This window comes from Mus caroli, unplaced genomic scaffold (assembly GCF_978045245.1).
Source record: "Mus caroli unplaced genomic scaffold, Mus_caroli_1 scaffold_8, whole genome shotgun sequence".
NCBI classification, from domain to species: Eukaryota; Metazoa; Chordata; class Mammalia; order Rodentia; family Muridae; genus Mus; species Mus caroli.
The window spans coordinates 44,114,445-44,132,245 of record NW_028227263.1 but is presented as its reverse complement, the minus strand read 5'-3'; the positions used below and the strand labels follow the sequence as shown (position 1 = coordinate 44,132,245).

At 45.4% G+C, this 17,801-nt stretch overlaps 1 protein-coding gene across 4 annotated transcripts in view; it reads left to right on the top strand.

Moving 5' to 3' along the window:
* Positions 1-16,998: 16,998 nt before the first annotated feature.
* Stim1 (stromal interaction molecule 1) overlaps positions 16,999-17,801 on the top strand; it is a 167,324-nt gene continuing 166,521 nt past the window's right edge. For 3 of the 4 annotated variants that reach the window (XM_021166505.2, XM_021166502.3, XM_029479366.2), the window contains exon 1: positions 16,999-17,755. In XM_021166505.2, coding sequence (XP_021022164.1) covers positions 17,617-17,755 — 139 coding nt within the window. In that variant the 5' untranslated portion in view covers positions 16,999-17,616. The remainder of the gene's footprint in view (positions 17,756-17,801) is intronic. The other variant, XM_021166503.3, reaches the window with a different exon arrangement.

Genomic DNA, 17,801 nt, shown 5'->3' with positions numbered 1-17,801 from the left:
ACTTTCTGGGTGCTCTACCACGTGCAGAGCTCCGCAAGATGCAGTGAAAACAACACAAGATAGACACCCCGTCTTACAGAGGACCTCCAAATAAAGTGGATCAGGTCTGACAAATAGTTTAATGTTTCCAAGTATCAGGGGTTTTTTGGTTTTTTTGTTTTTGGTAAAATCAACAAAAAAATTTCTCCACCCAGAGGATGTGAAGATAACAGAATAGGTGTCCGTGCTGTGTTACTGTATAGAAAATCAAGTTAGGACAATCAAACTCAGGCTGGTCAGTGACTGACTAAATGAGTGTACTCAGATTCCAGAAGCCTGTTCTCATCGCTCAGGCAGTTTGTGGACTCTTTTCTTCTTCTTTGACCCTTAGGCAAATTCCTCCCAATGGGAAGAGGAGAATAAATTGGAGGGGCTAGGGGAAATTTGGGAGGGCAGAACTAGTGTTTGGTGTTTAATGGGAAGAGGTTTGTGAGTCCCAAAAATAACAGGGTCCTTAGGTGAGGTTTGTAATCCCAAAAATAACAGGATCACATTCAAGTGGCTTCAATGAAGCTATTAAAAATACGTCCCAAGCCAGGTGTGGTAGCACGTTTGTAATCTCAGCATTCCAGAGGTGGAGGCAGGTGGTTCAGAAGTTCGAGGCCAGCCTGGACTATATAAGACCTTACCTACCTTAATAAATAAAAAGTTCCCGAGTTCAAGGCCAGCCTGGTCTACATTCCAGGACAGCCAAGGCTACACAAGAAACCTGGTCTCAAAAAAAACAAAAAATAAACAAACAAAAACCCAAACAAACAAACAAAAAAATCCTGAAAAAAAAAATGAAAATTAGGCTCAGTGATAGATAGCATACTTGCTTATCATGTGTTTAGGCCTGTACCCCAACACCACAAGCAATAGCATGTTTATTTTAGAATCAGTTGAGGGGCATCGTGGTCGGAACAGGGTGGAAAGAACATGGGGTAAATAGATTGAAAGACTGGGTTGGCAACCTGGGATCACACTCTGCCTCCTGAGCTCTGAATGCCTTGAGTTTGCCTCACCTTTGCCCAGGAGGGAGAACTTTCTCAGATATCTGTCTGATGGGATATAGGATTATTCCATCTGAAGCATCCAGTGGAGGAGTTAAAAATGCTAGAACTAAGTTTCAGAAGACCCTGAACTCTGGACTCTGCCAGTCAGACTAGAACAATCTTAGGCCACGACCTTACCCATTTCTGAGTCTCAGCTTCCCCCACTGGAAAACAAGGGGTTGGAGCAGATGATACCCTTCGGCTCTGACCTTCTGTGATGCACTCTTGAGAATAATAATTAAGTAATTGAGGTTTATGCATATAGCATATTGCTCATAGTTCCTTAATATCACTTAGGTCATCCTGTTTTGAGTTCTAGTAAATTGTATCTGTGTCTAATGTCTGTCTCCTCTACCAACTGTTAAGTCCTTTGAGGTTGTGTCTGATTCATCTCTGTGTCCACCCACTGGGCCTAGCACAGGCAGGTCTGAGCATACATTTGTGTTCAGTAAACACCTGTGGAATGAAATTGCTTCAATAAATCACTAATATGTGTATGGTCATCGGCATCCAGGTGATTTGGAGCCACTTTGGAGTCACAGATGTGAGAAGGGTCAATAAGGCCAGAAGACAGGATAGGCAGAAAGGTGGAGCCATATGGAAAGACTTCTTAGAGGAGGAGAATCTAAACTGAAGAAAGCTCATGCCATAGTCTTTTTCTTAGTCGTTAATGAGCTTTCCTAACCAGGTGAGTTTGTGTAAGTGGTATATGTCATAAGCTTACAGACAACTGAGGTACCCACAGAACCTGGATATTTAGAAATAACAGAACATAGGGAAGTTGTTTATTTGTTTTTGTTGTTTGTTTCATGTGGTTAAGCTCCCACACCTGATGAGCTGTGGCTGACCTTAAATGCCAACCTCTGCCTTTGGCCAGTCACATGCCCTATTGCACTCATCCCTTCAATTCAGTGTGTGTGTGTGTGTGTGTGTGTGTGTGTGTGTGTGTAGGTGTCTTCCCCAATCACTTTCTACCTTCAGTTGGGCTAGGCTGGATGGCTAGCAAGTGCAGAGGTCCTCCTGTCTCCTACTCCCCAGGACTGGGAATGCAGTGTATACATTGTGCTATGCATACCTGGGTGCTAGAGAGATTTGAACTCAAGTCTCTATGCTTTCACAAGCACTTTACCATCTGAGTCATCTCTCCTCAGCCCCCTCAGTGCATATTCATTGTAATCTGTTTGCTGCCTGGCATAATTTTACATTCTAACAATGAAGTAGAGGGGACAGGCAAGGCCCTATACTGATATTATTAGGAAAAAAGAGACCCGAGGGCTAGAGAGGGCTGGAGGGCTCAGGGATTGAGTACTTGCTGCCCTTGCAGAGGACCCAGGTTCTCATACCCACATGGAACTCCAGTTCCAGGGGATCTGATGCTGTCTTCTGAACTCTGAAGGTACCAGGCACACACATGATGCACATACACTCATCACATGCAGGCAAAAATATTCATATACATAAAATATAACTAAATAATAAATAAATAAGTATATAAATAAATAAATAAATAAATAAAGGACATGTTAAGTAGGCAGATCTGTGAGTTGGAGGCTAGTTTGGTCTACTTACAGAGACCAAGGACAGTTCCAGGACAGCTAAGGCTATACAGTGAAACAGAGGGACAGGGAGACAGACAGACAGAGATATCTTTATCTCACAAAAGCACAGAGTATTGCAAGAGTACACCACAGAGCTACTTTCTGAGTCATAGTTTCATTTTAAAATGTGAATGACAAATGCCTGGAGGGGCTGTGCAGGTGAAGTAACACCTGTGGAATGGCAAACTGGCCATTGATATAACAAATAAGCATTAATTCCCATATACCCCAATGACATTTTCAAGTCCCCCTTTATTTCTTAAGTCAGAATGCTAAAGGTGACTGTTGCTCATATGAAGGGTCCAGAGACAGGGATAAAGATGTCCTGGGTGATGTCACCTGAACTCTGTTATCTTCCAAGCGAGTCTTCCCACCTCTAGTCCTGAGTGAACCCCAGCTTTTGTGGTTCGCCAGTGCCCACAGGGTGTTCTGAGAATCGGTCTTAGCCCCTACCGGCTAACTTTAAATTGTGGCTTCAGGGAACTCAGCTTTCTCTGGGCTCCTCTTGGCCTATCTCAGCCCACCGTAGAATTAGACAGTCCCTTCATCACTTTCTTTATCCATATTGCTAAAGGCAGTCTCCTTGTCCTATTGTGTGGGCTTTGATAGGGAAGACAGGAGGCAGTAGAGAGAACTAACAGGGGACGTGAACTCAGTAGACGGAGAGAGTGGGTACAACGATCATGCCCAGTTTCCCAGCAGAGTCCTTCCTCCCAGGCAGATAGAACAATAGGTGTCCTGTTTCCCTGCAGAACACCTTTGCACCCAGGTCACTTGGCATAATCCCGTTTTGAGAAATTTCTCTTCCTCAGGAACAATTCAATTCTATAGATGCCCAAATAATTCAGTATTCCCTCCCACTTTGTTGTTTTTGTTTTGAGACAGGATCTTACTATGGAGACCAGGCTGGTCTCCAACTTGGAGATCCACCTGCTTTTGCATCCAGAGTGGTTCAATCAAAGGTATGTGCCAACATGGTCCCTCTCCTCTAAGTTTTATCTTTGACATTTACTTTTTGGTTTGTGTGTGTGTGTGTGTGTTTGAGACAGGGTTTCTCCGTGTAGCCCTGGCTGTCCTGGAACTCACTCTGTAGACCAAGCTGGTCTCAAAGTCACAGAGATCCACCTGCTTCTGCCTCCCAAGTGTTGGGGTCAAAGCCATGCACCACCATGCCTGGCTGTCATTTACTTTCTATGTGACCCTGAAAAAGTTGCAATTTTAGTATAACATAGGTATGTTTTACCCTTTTTAAGTCTATGGAAGAACTCCTGGAGGTAGGCAATATCTCCCTTCATTTTATAGATTAAAAACATGGCTCCATGTGGGAAAAAAAAATCAAGCTTATCAGCCTGAATCTAAACCTTTATAAGATGAATCAGAATTACATGACATTGTCAGATCACCGTGGATGTTAATTATGTGAGGCATGCTCAGTGTGGGCAATAAACTATGTTTATCAGTGCCTGGCTCGGTGAATATTTGCTGAAGGGATAATTGGATGCAGCATGTAACACAATACCTAGCCTATAATAGTGCCTTCTTGATGGGCATGGTGGCATGTGCACATGATCCCAGTGTTCAGGAGGCGGAGCCAGTAAGGGCAGTTCCAGGTCATACTTGGCTCCATAGCAAATGAAGGCTAGTCTATGCTCAGAAAACAATAGTACATTTTTCCCCCTTGGTTTTCGAGAAAGGGTCTCTCTAACTAACAGAACCCTAGATGTCCTGACCCTGCTTTATAGACCAGGTTGGCTTCAAACTCACAGAGATCCATCTGCCTCTGCTTCCCAAGTGCTGGCACTAAAGGCATGTACCACCATGCTTGGTACAATAGCACATTTAAAAAGTTGCTGGGCAGTAGTAGTATGTGCCTTTAATCCTAGCATTTGTGAGGCAAAGGCAGGTGGATGGCCAGGGCTACACAGATAAACCATCTCAAAAAACCAAAAACCACCACCACCAACAACAACAAAGGAAAAAAGGAAAAGAAAAAAAAAATTAAAAAGTGCTTTCTAATGTCATAGCCATTGGTTAATCATGATCAGTCTTATCTGGTCAGCCAATTAATCACTAAATAAATCACAAATCTAGATCTTTTCTGTTCTTCCATTATTGCTCAGTCACACTTACTCCTCAGGTTCTGCTCGAGATCACTCATCTAATATGAAGGTAAAGAAAGGTCGCTCAGATGAAGAGTCCTTACTTCATCCACAGAGGCCTCAGGTTTGGTTCCCAGAACACACAGGTGGCTCAAAACCACATGTAACAGATAGATGCCTTCTTCTAGGCTCCACAGACAGTAGGCACACAGATGGAGCACAGACACACATGGAGGCAAAACACTCATACACACAAACAATAATTAAATTAAATCAACAAGGTGAGCTGGGTTTTCCGTGTATGTCTCTTTGACTACCTCACCTGTCTAGCTCCTACCTTTTTGATCTATTCTCAGCGTTATCATCAGAATGTTTTGATGCCTATAACTTTAGTTCATTTTGTTGTTTTGTTTTTGAGGCTGAGTTTCATGTTTCCCAAGGTTAGCCTCCTATTTATTCTGAAGCTAAGGTTGATCTTGAACCTCTTATTCTTCTGCCTCTACCTTCTGAGTGCCTGGAATGTTGGTGTGCATTGTAATACCTAACATATATAACTGACCTTGGTGTAATTCTGTGATGTTTGTTTGTTTGTTGATGCAGGGCTTCTCTGTATAATCCTGACTGTCTTGGAATGAGCTCTGTAGATCAGATTGGCCCCAAACTCAGAGAGATCTACCCGCTTCTCCTCCCAGATGCTGGGATTAAAGGTGTATGCCGAAACTGCCTAGCATTGGTGTAATCCTTTAATGGCTCTGACATTCCTGATAAAGTCAGTATTTATTGAGCATATTAGGCTAGACACTGTCCTGATCGCTTTACACACATTAAATCATCTACTATTTTTTTTTCTTGAGATGGAGTCTTATATTCTAAGACCAGGCTGACCTGAAATTCACTCTGTAATACAGGTTGGCCTTGAAATGATGGCAATTCTGCTGACTTGGCCTTTCAAGTACTGAAATTTCAGGTATGAGTTACCATACAGATTTAACTTACTTGAGCTTTATAGAACCCTTCCTTTTCCAGAGGAAAAACTAATGCCAGAGGGAGATTTTAAGGCCAGGGAGGTTGACCGATTTGCTTAGAAGCCACACGCCAGAGCTCAGGTATGATTTGAGGCAGTCTGAAGCTGCTCTCTTGCCTCTTGCCCTTCCAAACTATGCCTCTGCCTAGCCTCCTTGACTGCCTCTAGAAAAGTAATTACTTTTCCTACACCTTCTCATCTATTCTTGTACAGCTCCCTGTCAAGACAGTACCAAGTTATAAACTATCTCTTCACATATGTCTGTACATTATTCTCCCTAAATTCCAAGCTCTGTGAGGGTGGAAGTGGCTACTGTGAGTAGATGCTAAATAAAAGAGTGAGGATTGACAGGGAGAGTCAAGAAGGGGGTTGGGTGGCTGGAGAGGTAGCTCAGTGGTTAGGACCTACTGTTCTGCTCTCCCAGAGGACCTGAGTTCCGTTCCCAGAACACACATGGCACCTCACAACCATGTAACTAACTCCAGTTCCAGGAGATCTCATTCCTTCTTCTGGCTTATGGACAGGACCAGGTATGAAGTCAGTGTACACACATTTAGACAAGCAGAACACACACACGCACACACACACACACACACACGCACACACACACACACACACACACACACACACACACACACACATGTGTGTGTGTAAATCTAAAAAAAAGGCAATGAAAGAATTGGGGCTTAAAGGCAGAGACAGGCATATCACCCTGAGTTTGAGGCTAGCCTGGTCTACATAGTGAGATCAATTCCCAGTTATCCACATAGTAGGAGAGAACTGAATCTCAAAAGTTGTTTTCTGACCTTCACAGGTATACATACCATGGCTCCTCTGGGTTAGTACACACACACACACACACACACACACACACTTATACAATGTATTTTTTAAGAAAAATATTCAGAGGCTGGAGAAATGTCTCAGTGGTTAAGAGCATTTACTAGTCTTGAATAGGACTAGGGTTCAGTTCTTAGCACGCACATTGGGTGGCTCACGACCTCCTGTAATATAGCTCCAGGGATCTGATGATCTTTTTTTGCTTTTGCAGGTGTCCACATACATGTAGCACACACAGAGAAACACATGCATACACATATATAAGCAGATAAAATCTTAAAAAAAAAAATTCGGGCTGGAGAGACAGCTCAGTGATTAAGAGCACTGGCTGCTCTTCCAGAGGTCCTGAGTTCAATTCCTAGCAACTACATGGTGGCTCACAACCATCTGTAATGGGATCTGATGCCCTCTTCTGGTGTGTCTGAAGATAGCGACAGTGTATTCACATACATAAAATAAATAAATCTTAAAAAAAAAAAGATTCAGGAAGTAATTCTGGAAGGGGAGATGATTCTATTTGGAGAAGCCAAGCTACACAGCTTGAACATGTAGTCTTTATTTTGGACGCCAGGGAGCGCCACTACTAAAGCATTCCAGACAAGGATTGCTAAACCTTTCTAAGCAGATCTGAAGGGTGTGTGTGTGTGTGTGTGTGTGTGTGTGTGTGTGTGTGTTGTGGGTGCAATCCACACACTGTTGGGAATACATGCCAGGCAAGTGCCTCTCCCACTGAACTTTATCTACCCAGATGCCTTTTCTTTTTATATTGAGACAGGATTTCAGATAGCCCAGACTGGCCTTCTGAATGGCTCTGTGGCCGAGAATGGTTTGAGCTCCTGCTCTTCCTTTGTTCACATCTCTAAGGTGATGATATTACATGAGTATCACCACATGACGTCACAAACCTTTTTGGACATATATACAATGGAATTGTATCCACTGTAAAGAAGAAAAAAGTTAGGACACTTTCAGGATAATGGGTGAAATGAAATCATCATACTAAGCTAAACAAGCCAGACCCAGAAAGGCAAGTATTGTATATTCACTCTCATATGCAATCTAGATTTAGTTTTATACATATACATTCATATGTATTGAAGACATGAAAGCACAAAGGGGCCAGAGAGTGGAGGAGGAGGGAAGTTGGAGGACGGGAGAGAATGATTGAATATATATCACAGGAGAGCAGAAGTGCCACGTGGAGGAAGGCGTGGAACAGCCAGACCAGCCAACCAGCCGTGGGCAAGAGGCTGGGGAAGGAGGGTGGAGGCTAATTAAGAACAAATCATGATATTTCTACATGAAAATGATGTTTAAAGTCACTGTTTTGTATGCTATCTAAAAAACCTTACCAATCCCAGCCCTTGGGAGGCAGAGGCAGGCAGATTTCTGAGTTTGAGGCCAGCCTGGTATGCAGAGTGAGTTCCAGGACAGCCAGGGCTACACAGAAGAACCCTGTCTTGAAAAAAAAAATCAAACCAAACCAAACCAAAACACACCAAAAACCTACCCATTAAAAAAAAAACCATAATATGAAATTTTAAATCCAGGTTCTCTACCCTACACCAAACTATGTTTCTGTTATGTGACTGTATTCTGAGAACAACCAAATAAACACTGCAATCTTTGGAGACTTCAAAGCATTTGGAGAAATCTAAATTCAGGATTAAAATAATTACAGTAATTACAAAAATCATAACATACCGGGCATGATGGCCCATGCCTTTAATCCTAGCACTGGGGAGGCAGAGGCAGACAGACCTCTGAGTTCAAGGCCAGTCTAGTCTAGAGTGCAGGTTTCAGGGCTACACAGAGAAAAAGCAAAGTAAAACAAGACAAAACAAAAATACCACAACATAAAATCTTAATCATTAATTTTATTTTGAGATGTGGGCCTCATTATGCATCCTAGGCTGGTCTCAAAATCCTGGGCTCAAGCAATCCTCCTGCCTTAGCTCTCTCTGTAGCCATGACCATGGATGAACACCATAGCACCTGGGTTTGTGGTGCCGGGGATTGAACCCAGGGCTTTGTGCTTGCTAGGCAAGTGCTCTCCCTTCACCCTCAACCTCTTCATCTTTTTTAACTGTACAGTTCAGTATTATACGTCCACACAGTGGCACAACTAATCGCCACACTCTTCCTCTTGCAAAACTGAAACATGCTTAAACAACTCAGATCCCCTCTTCTGCTAGTTTTAGCAACTACTCAACTACTTTTGTCTTTTCTGTTTCTGGGGATTTGATGACTCTAGGAAACTATAGACATGGAATCATGGCCTTTTTTTCTTTTGTGGTTGGTTTTTACTAACATTGTTCCAAAGTTCTAGCAATGTAGGATGTGTAAAATTTCTTTAAGTTGTGTGTGTGTGTCATGGTCACGAGGAGGTCAGAGAACAACTTGTGTGAGTCGGTTCACTCCTTCCACCATGTGGAGTCTGGGGATTGAACTCAGTTCATCAGGCTTGGCAGTGAGCACCAAGCAAGCTCCCTTTATCTGCCTGCCTGCGCTTCATTCCTTTATTTTCTTTAAGGTTGTCCAGCAATGCTACACTTTGTTTATCCCTTCATCTATCCATGTATACTTGTGTTATTTCCACTTTGTAGTTGTCTTAAATAACATGACTGCAAACATGAGTGTACAAATATTTCTTTCAGACCTTGCGTTTATTTTGGATGTACACACAGTTGGCAATTAAGTTTTTATTTAAAAAAAAATCATCTGGCACATGTACTTAAAGGTTATTTGTTTTGTTTTTATTTTTCTTGACATGTTCTTTTTTTTTTTTTAAGATTTATTTATTATATGTAAGTACACTGTAGCTGTCTTCAGACACTCCAGAAGAGGGCGCCAGATCTCGTTGCGGATGGTTGTGAGCCACCATGTGGTTGCTGGGATTTGAACTCTGGACCTTCGGAAGAGCAGTCGGGTGCTCTTACCCACTGAGCCATCTCACCAGCCCAACATGTTCTTTTGTAGTTGAGGCTGGCCTCAAACTCACTACCTAGTTAAACTTGACTTTGACCTTCCTACCCCCACCCCCACCCCGAGAGCTGGGATTGCAGCTGCATACCTCGATTGGTTTATGAGGTGAAGATTGAGCCCACAGCTTCATGAATGCTAAGCAAGCTCTACCAGCTGAGCTATGCACCCAGCCCCTAGTTTTAGTTTTTAAAAAATAATTTGATTTTATGTGCATTGGTGTGAGCAAGTCATATCTCCGGGAACTGGAGTTACAGACAGTTAGGGGCTGCTGTGTAGGTGCTGGGAATTGAACCCAGGTCCTCTGGAAGAGCAGCCAGTGCTCCCAACCACTGATCCATCTCTTCAGCCCTAAAACATTTTATTAAATTTATTCACTTTATCTTATGTGTGTTTTGCCTGCATGTATGTCTGTGAATTCTATGTGTGCTTGGTGACCATGGAGGTCAGAAGAGGGCATTAGAGTTCATGAAATTAGAATTACAGATAGTTGTGAAGTACCATGCGGTTGCTGGGAATTTTTTTTTTTATATTTTTTATTTTTTTTTATTATTTTATTTTATTAGATATTTTCTTTATTTACATTTTGAATGCTATCTCGAAAGTTCTCTATACCCTCCCCCACCCTGCTCCCCTACCCATGCACTCCCACTTCTTGGCTCTGGCGTTCCCCTGTACTGAGGCATATAAAGTTTGAAAGACCTAGGGGCCTCTCTTCCCAATGATGGCCGACTAGGCCATCTGCTACATATGCAGCTAGAGACATGAGCTCTGGGGTACTGGTTAGTTCATATTGTTGTTCCACCTATAGGGTTGCAGACCCCTTTGGTTGCTGGGAATTGGACCCTGATCTTTTGCAAGAGCAACAAGTGCCTTTAACCTCCGAGCCATCTCTCCATCTCTCTAGCCCCCTAGACAACATTTCAGCCTCACAGGAAAATGTAAATGTTTAATTCAACTGAAGTGTAAATTGGTAAGTGACTGACCCTGGTTTCTTGCCTCTAAGACCAAGGCTATGTATGTATATATGTGGATATATATGCACACACACACACACACACACACACACACACACACACACACACACACCATGTAGTATGTGTGAGGTTTTGAGTTCAATTACCTATCTATCTATCTATCTATCTATCTATCTATCTATCTATCTATCTATGGAATTGAACTCATGACCTCATGTACTAGCTGGACACTCTACAACTGAGTTACACTCCTAGTCCTCATTTTACTTTTCTTTAAATGTATTTTATGTATATGGCTACTATGTCTGCATGTGCATCCACACAAAAGACGGCTTCAGACAGTTATGAGCTGCCATGTGAGTCCTGGGAATTGAACTCAGGACCTTCAGAAGATAAGTGAGTGCTTCTAACACTGAGCCATCTCTCCAGCCCCACTACTATTTTTTTTTAATTTTTAAAAACTTACATGTGTGTGTGTGTATGGAGGTACTCCACATGCATGTGCAGAGATGATCTCCAGTTTTTGCAAGAGTCAAGCACCCTCAAACATCTCTCCAGACCTTTACCTTTTGTTTTGAGACATGGGCTACGTTGTCATGGCTGGTTTTGAACCACAACGCCTTTGTAGTCAGGACAGGCCTTGAACAACTGATCTCATTTCCCAAACTCCCAAGAGCTGGGATTACAGGCTTGCTCCACCAGACCCATTGAGACCAAAACTTTCTGTGTCGAGCTGGTGCACTTATACTCCTGTAGAGATCATGGGGCAGTTAAGAGAAGTGATCTAGTTATTTTTGAGAGAAACTTTGTCCAAGATGCATTTCTTTGCTCTTTCATGCTTGACTTCTTAACAAAACTGGAGTGGCTTAGGCTGATGTGATAAACAAGGCCAGAGTGGTTAGCACAGGCTATAGGTGTATTTTATGTTGCCTATACAAGGTTGATTTTCCTGATACTGAGTATCAAAGTCAAGTGTCACACAAGCAAAGCATGTGCTGTACCACTGCATTACATATTTTATCCCTTGCCTTGCGCGAGTGTGTGTGTGTGTATGTGTGTGTGTGTGTGTGTGTGTGTGTATGTGTGTTTGTAGATCAGAAGTCAGATTTGGGTGTCATTCTTCAGGAGTCACCCACTGTGGGTTTTGTTTGTTTGCTCGTTTGTTTTGTTTATTGAGACAAGGTCTCTCATTAGCCAGGAGCTTGCCAAATATGCTAGTTTGGCTGGCTTAATGAGTCCCAGGAATCCACTTGTTTTTAACCTCCCTAGCACCAGTGTTACAGGCACACTAACACACCAGATCCTTGTGCTTACACTAAGGATCCATAGCTGGGCTTTAAAGTTAGTTGCATGTAAAGGCACATGAGAAGAACATGAAGCACAAGTTATTTTCACAATACTTAAAGAAAGACATTGGAGCTGGAGAGATGTCTCAGTGGTTAGCACACACCACCTCCTCTTTGGTTAAGAGGGTCTGAATTCTTAGCATCCACATCAGGTGGCTCAAAACCTACTGGAACTCCCGCTCCAGGGAGTCTGATGCTCTCTTGTGATCTTTGTGAGTACTTGCATACATCTGGGCATGCACACACAGAGGTACACACATGTACATTAGCAGTCATAGTAGCAGTAGTAGCACTTACCTGTTTTCCCAGATATGGAAACTCAAGTTATGGTAGCAGGGGACTGCATTCATGATTTCCTTTTAAAGTTTCTTTTTCTTTTTCTTTTAAGATTTGGATACATAGAGTTCAGGCTAGCCTCAAATTCACTATGTTGCTGAGACCGGCCTTGAACTCCTCATTCTTCTGCTTCTACCACTCCAGTGATGGATTATGTGTGACCTCTTTTTCTTTCTGAGATAGGTTCCACTATGTGGCCCAGGCTGATCTCAAACTCCTGATCTTTCTGCTTCAGCCTCCAAAGGGGCTGGCAGGTTGCTAGGACTACACTCATGCAGACATTAATTGAGACAGGCTCTTCCTCTGTACCAGATGGCCTAGAACTCACTGAGTAGCTAGGCCTGGCATTGAATTTAGGGTTCAGGGCCTTAGGGTTTCCATTGTTATGAAGAGATACCATGACTATGGCAACTCTTTTTTTTTTTTTCCTTTTGGTTTTTCGAGACAGGGTTTTTCTGTGTAGCCCTGGCTGTCCTGGAACTCACTTTGTAGACCAGGCTGGCCTCAAACTCAGAGATCTGCCTGCCTCTGCCTCCCAAGTGCTGGGATTAAAGGCGTGTGCCACCACTGCCCAACCGACTATGGAAATTCTTATAAAGGAAAACATTTAATTGGGGCTGGCTAACAGTTTCAGAGTAAGTTACAGATCATCTATTATCATCATGTTGGGAAGCATGGCAGCATTCCAGGCAGACATGGTGTTGTAGATCTTGACCTGAAGGCAAGCAGGAGACTCTTCCGAAGACAGCCAGGAGGAGACTCTTCTACTTTAGGCAGAGCCTGAGAATAAGCCCCTCAAAGGCCACCCCAGGGTGATAAATTTCTTTCAACAAGGCCACACCTCATAATTGTGCCATGGATAGGCAAACAACCACTTTTATTTATTTATCTATTTATATATTTAATTTTAAGAATTATTTATTTTATGTATATGAGCACACCGTCGCTGTCTTTAGACATACCAGAGGAGGACATCAGATCCCATTACAGATTGCTGGGATCCACCATGTGGTTGCCCAGGAATGAACTCATGATTTCCGGAAAAGCAGTCAGTGCTCTTAGCCACTGAGCCATCACTCCAGGCCCCCGACTTTTACTTTTTATGTGCATTAGTGTTTTGTCTACATTTATGTCTGTGTGAGGGTGTCAGGTCTTGGAGTTACAGTTGTGAGCTGCCATATTGTGTTGGGAATTGAATTCAGGTCCTTTGGAAGCACAGTTAGTGCTCCTAACTGCTGAGCCATGTCTCCAGCCCCTAGTTCAACTTCTTAAATGGCATGACTTACAATGCCCAACAAAACCTACTTACTGTGTTTGTGGGGGGAGGGGGTGAGGGCATTGGTACCAAACCTCGAACCTTGTGTTTGCAAGGCAAATACTCATAAGTTATATTTCTACCCCTTTCCTACCTTGTAAGTTTTTCTGTGTTGTATAAATGCCAATTTTTAAAAAATTAATTACTTTTCGCTGTGCTCAGAATTGAAGCCAGAGCCTTGGCATGGGAGGCAAGCCCTGTTCCTCTTAGCTGTAACTTAGCCCTCCCAGTTCTCTGAGATTATTTTTAGTTGTGTGTGTATGCAGGGTGTGTGTGTGTGTGTGTGTGTGTGTGTGTGTGTGTGTAGGGCAGTAGAGGGCACTGGATCCCCCTGGAACTGGACATTCAGGTGGTTATAACAGACCTGATGTGGGTCCTCTGAAAGAGCGCATGCACTCTTACCTACTGAGCCATTTCTCCAGCTCCTTGATACGTTATTCTCTGCCAGTGAGATGAGCCTATTCAAGCCGAATTTAAGTATATCAAAGCAGGTTTAATGGGAAGCCACTCTCAGGTGGGTTCACTGGTCCCATGGAACGAGGCCAGGGAAGTCACCTAGGGGAGGGGGACAGAGAAGGGGGGTAAGAGGAAGAGCATTCATATGCAGGGAGAGAGAAAATGCAGGGATAGGGAGTGAGAAGGAGAGCAAGAGAGACCAAAATGTCTGCACTTAATAGGAAAGAGCACTCAGGGGAGGGGAAGCCCAGACCCTGGGTACAGGGAGTCTTATGTCAGGTAGGCACTGAGGGATACTGGGAGAACCTGGAGGCCAGGTCCACTTTGGTATGTTAGATATGCACCTCAGCTGTTTGTCCTGGGTCTGAATCCCAAAAGGTCTCTATCCTTTTTTGGCCACAATCTGTTGATGCTGTGCCCACCTTTCTGCCTGATTTCCAGTCTGTAATCCCCACCCCATCATTCCTCCCTAAGACTTAGTCACATTGCCTACTTGTTCATTTTGTGAGTTGAGTTTGAGAGCTGGCTCAGAACATAGGTCTGATAGAATCTAGGTCAGGGGTTTGCCTTTTGTTCTGGCCAATTTTCAAGCATATGGCTGTCATTCAATAGATATTTGTGTGATCAAATGAACTAACGTTTACCAGTAAGCTTTTTACTAAGTTATTTATCATGTGCAGGTGTACATCTCAGAGACCTCTGAAAACTCACAACCACACCATAGTGGGAGGGGTGGATCTATTTATGGCCTAACTCTTAGACTGATTTTGAACGGTGATACAGATAGTAGCTTCTTTTCCCTCTTTTCCTTCTTCCTTCTTTCCTTGCTCCCTCCCTCCTTCCTTTCTGTCTTTCTGTCTGCCTTTCTTTGAGACAGGGGTTCTCTGTGTAGCCCTGGTTGTCCTGGAACGTTCGCTGTAGACCAGGCTGGCCTTGAACTCATGCAGATCCACCTGCCTGTCTCCAGGTAGGACAATAGGTGTTCATCACTATGCCTGATGGGTAACAATTCCCTTAAATAGTTTTTTACATTTATTTTAGCACACGTGGAGGTTAGAGAAGAACTCTTCTCCTATGATGTGGCTTCTGGGACTGGAATTCAGTTTGTCTGGCTTTTGTGGTAAGCTCCTTGTTTTTTTTTTTTTTTTTTTTTTTTTTTTTTTTTTTTCGAGACAGGGTTTCTCTGTAGCCCTGGTTCTCTGTGTAGCCCTGGCTGTCCTGGAACTCACTTTGTAGACCAGGCTGGCATCGAACTCAGAAATCCGACTGCCTCTGCCTCCCGAGTGCTGAGATTAAAGGTGTGCGCCACCACACCCGGCTTGTGGTGAGCTCCTATACCCACTAAACCATCTTGTCAGCCTTAGGTTGAACCTTCTAAGGAGTTATTCAACAATATCTAGAATAACAAGAAGTTAAGTTTATTGGTGGGGAGCGGGTGGGGAAGTAGGGTGAGGAAGGTTTTTGGTAGAAGAAACAACAGACACAAATGCTCTGAAGCCTGTTTAATGTGTTTGGGAACTTCCTGAAGGTCCATGTTTAGCGTGGCGAATAGAGTGCTTGTTTATCGTGTCTGAGGTTCTGGGTTTGATATTGTAAAATTGTACACACACACACACACCACAAGAAAAAAAAAAGGCCAGTGTGATGGGAGATTAACAGAGTGGAGAGAGTGATAGTAGATGACGTCCAACATGTATTTTTATATCAACAGCCTAACCCTTAAGCCAGGCAGCTGTTGGGCAAATCCGTGTTCTGGTCTTCAAAGGGCTCACTCATAACAGGAGCTGGTTTATCACTGTCAGAAGAGGGACTGGGCCTAATCCACTCTCCTGCCTCCGGTGCCAAGGACAGGGTAGGGCACGGAGGTTTCGGTAAAGATCTGCTGACAGTACGCTTGAGAAGAGAACAGGAAGTATAGGCTTTGCTAAAGGAAGCCTGGGCGGGGTTCTCTGTTTTGGGGGGCACTTATTCTCAAGTCGCTACCATCTCCTCTAACGGAATCACAGAGATAGGAGAATGAGATGGGAGGAACCATCACGGGTTTTACCCCACAAACCTCAAGAGGGTGGGGCTTGAGAGATGGGTTGCAAGAGCTACACAAGGGCATAGGATGTAGATCAGGGACAGGCAGGGTGTTAGGAAAGCAGATAGACCTGTTAGGCTACGTACAGGTGACGTTTTACCTACAGTGGGATGGGCATTTCATTCTGCTTTTTGGAACAATTTCTTCTTTAAACACTTGTAGCCTCTAAAGGGCTTGACTAGGGGCTTCCCTTCCCTTTAGTAACCCTCTAGAAAGGGTCAGGGCCACCTAGGAACTAAGTCCTTTTGCAGTTCTTAAACGTGACCACCAGGGACCGCTGCGTACGGGAGACTGGAGGCGCGGGTTATTGAGAGGCGGAAGCCGATTGGCTGCGAGGCGCGTCGAAAGGGCGGAGCCTGGGAGTCGGGAGTTGGGGGCTGGGAGCGCGCCCCTGGGCCAAACCTAGCGGGACCATAGTCACCCCAGGCGGCTCCAGGTCTGTCATCCTAGTGTGGAGTTTCTGTCCAACCTGGCTTTACAGTGGAGTCCGGAGAGCAGCGCTGCGGCCCGGAGATCCGGACAGGGCAGTAGCTGTCACCGCCGCCGCAGGCCTGAGTTACCTGAGCAACTGCGTGTCAGGGGCCCGCCTGCGGGCGGGCGTTAGAGCTGGAGGCTGGGGTGCGCACGGCAGAGGCCGAGGCCCCATCCTTGTCGCGGGGCCGCGGTCCTGACGACCACCAGCGCAGGCAGAGTCCCCAAGAGGCCCCGCCAGTTGCGGGGGGCTCTGGCGGGCGCTCTCCAACAGGTTATTCCGGGATAAGCCGGCTCTGGGGCGGGCCCGGGCTTCGCTGGGGGCCGGGCGGCGCGGGGCGGGCCGGCGGTAGAGCACGCCCCCGCCCACTTCGGGCCCGCCCCGTGCCGCCCTCCCGCCCTCCCGCCCTCCCGGGAGCCGCTGTCCCGGGCCTGGCCCGTGCGCGTCCGCCTGCTGCACCGGGGCACCAGGAGCCGCAGAGGTACGGGACCCGGCGGGGGCGCTGACCTCGGCCTAGGAGTCTTAGGATCCCGGAGACATCCGTGTCTGCTGGGGCCTGTAGGTCGCACGCCGAAGCCCTAGCAGCTGAGGCTCACCGCTGGTCCGCGGGGCGAGGTCAGGTGCCCCCCTTCTCTCCTCTCTTCTCTCCCTCCCCCACCTTAGTGCGGGCGGGAGATTCTGCCCGCCTCCTCCCGCAGGGGTGCAGCAGGCTGCGGAGCTGACAGCGGCCCCGCAGCCACCCTGCTCAAACTCTCCGGAAGCAGATAGAGCTCAGGCCGCCGGCGCAGCCCCGGCGGACCTACAGTTGGACCGGAGACTCCGACCCTTCTGCGTCCAAACTTGGGGCACTTGACCTTCGCTTATCGGAGGAGGTAAGCCCGCAGGTGGCTGGACAGCTGCGGCGCCGCGAGGGCATCTTGCTTTGGAACCGTCGGCTGCACTCCCTGACTCTGGGATTTGCTTCTGGGATCCAAAGGTGTCTACAGCAGGCGCATGTTGACTGAGACCTACCGTCATGGATGTGTGCGCCCGTCTTGCCCTGTGGCTTCTTTGGGGGCTCCTTCTGCATCAGGGCCAGAGTCTCAGCCATAGTCACAGTGAAAAGAATACAGGAGCTAGCTCCGGGGCGACTTCTGAAGAGTCTACCGAAGCAGGTAAAGAAGGCCTTGCGGCGGGCTGGACTGGGCTGGGGGCTTGATT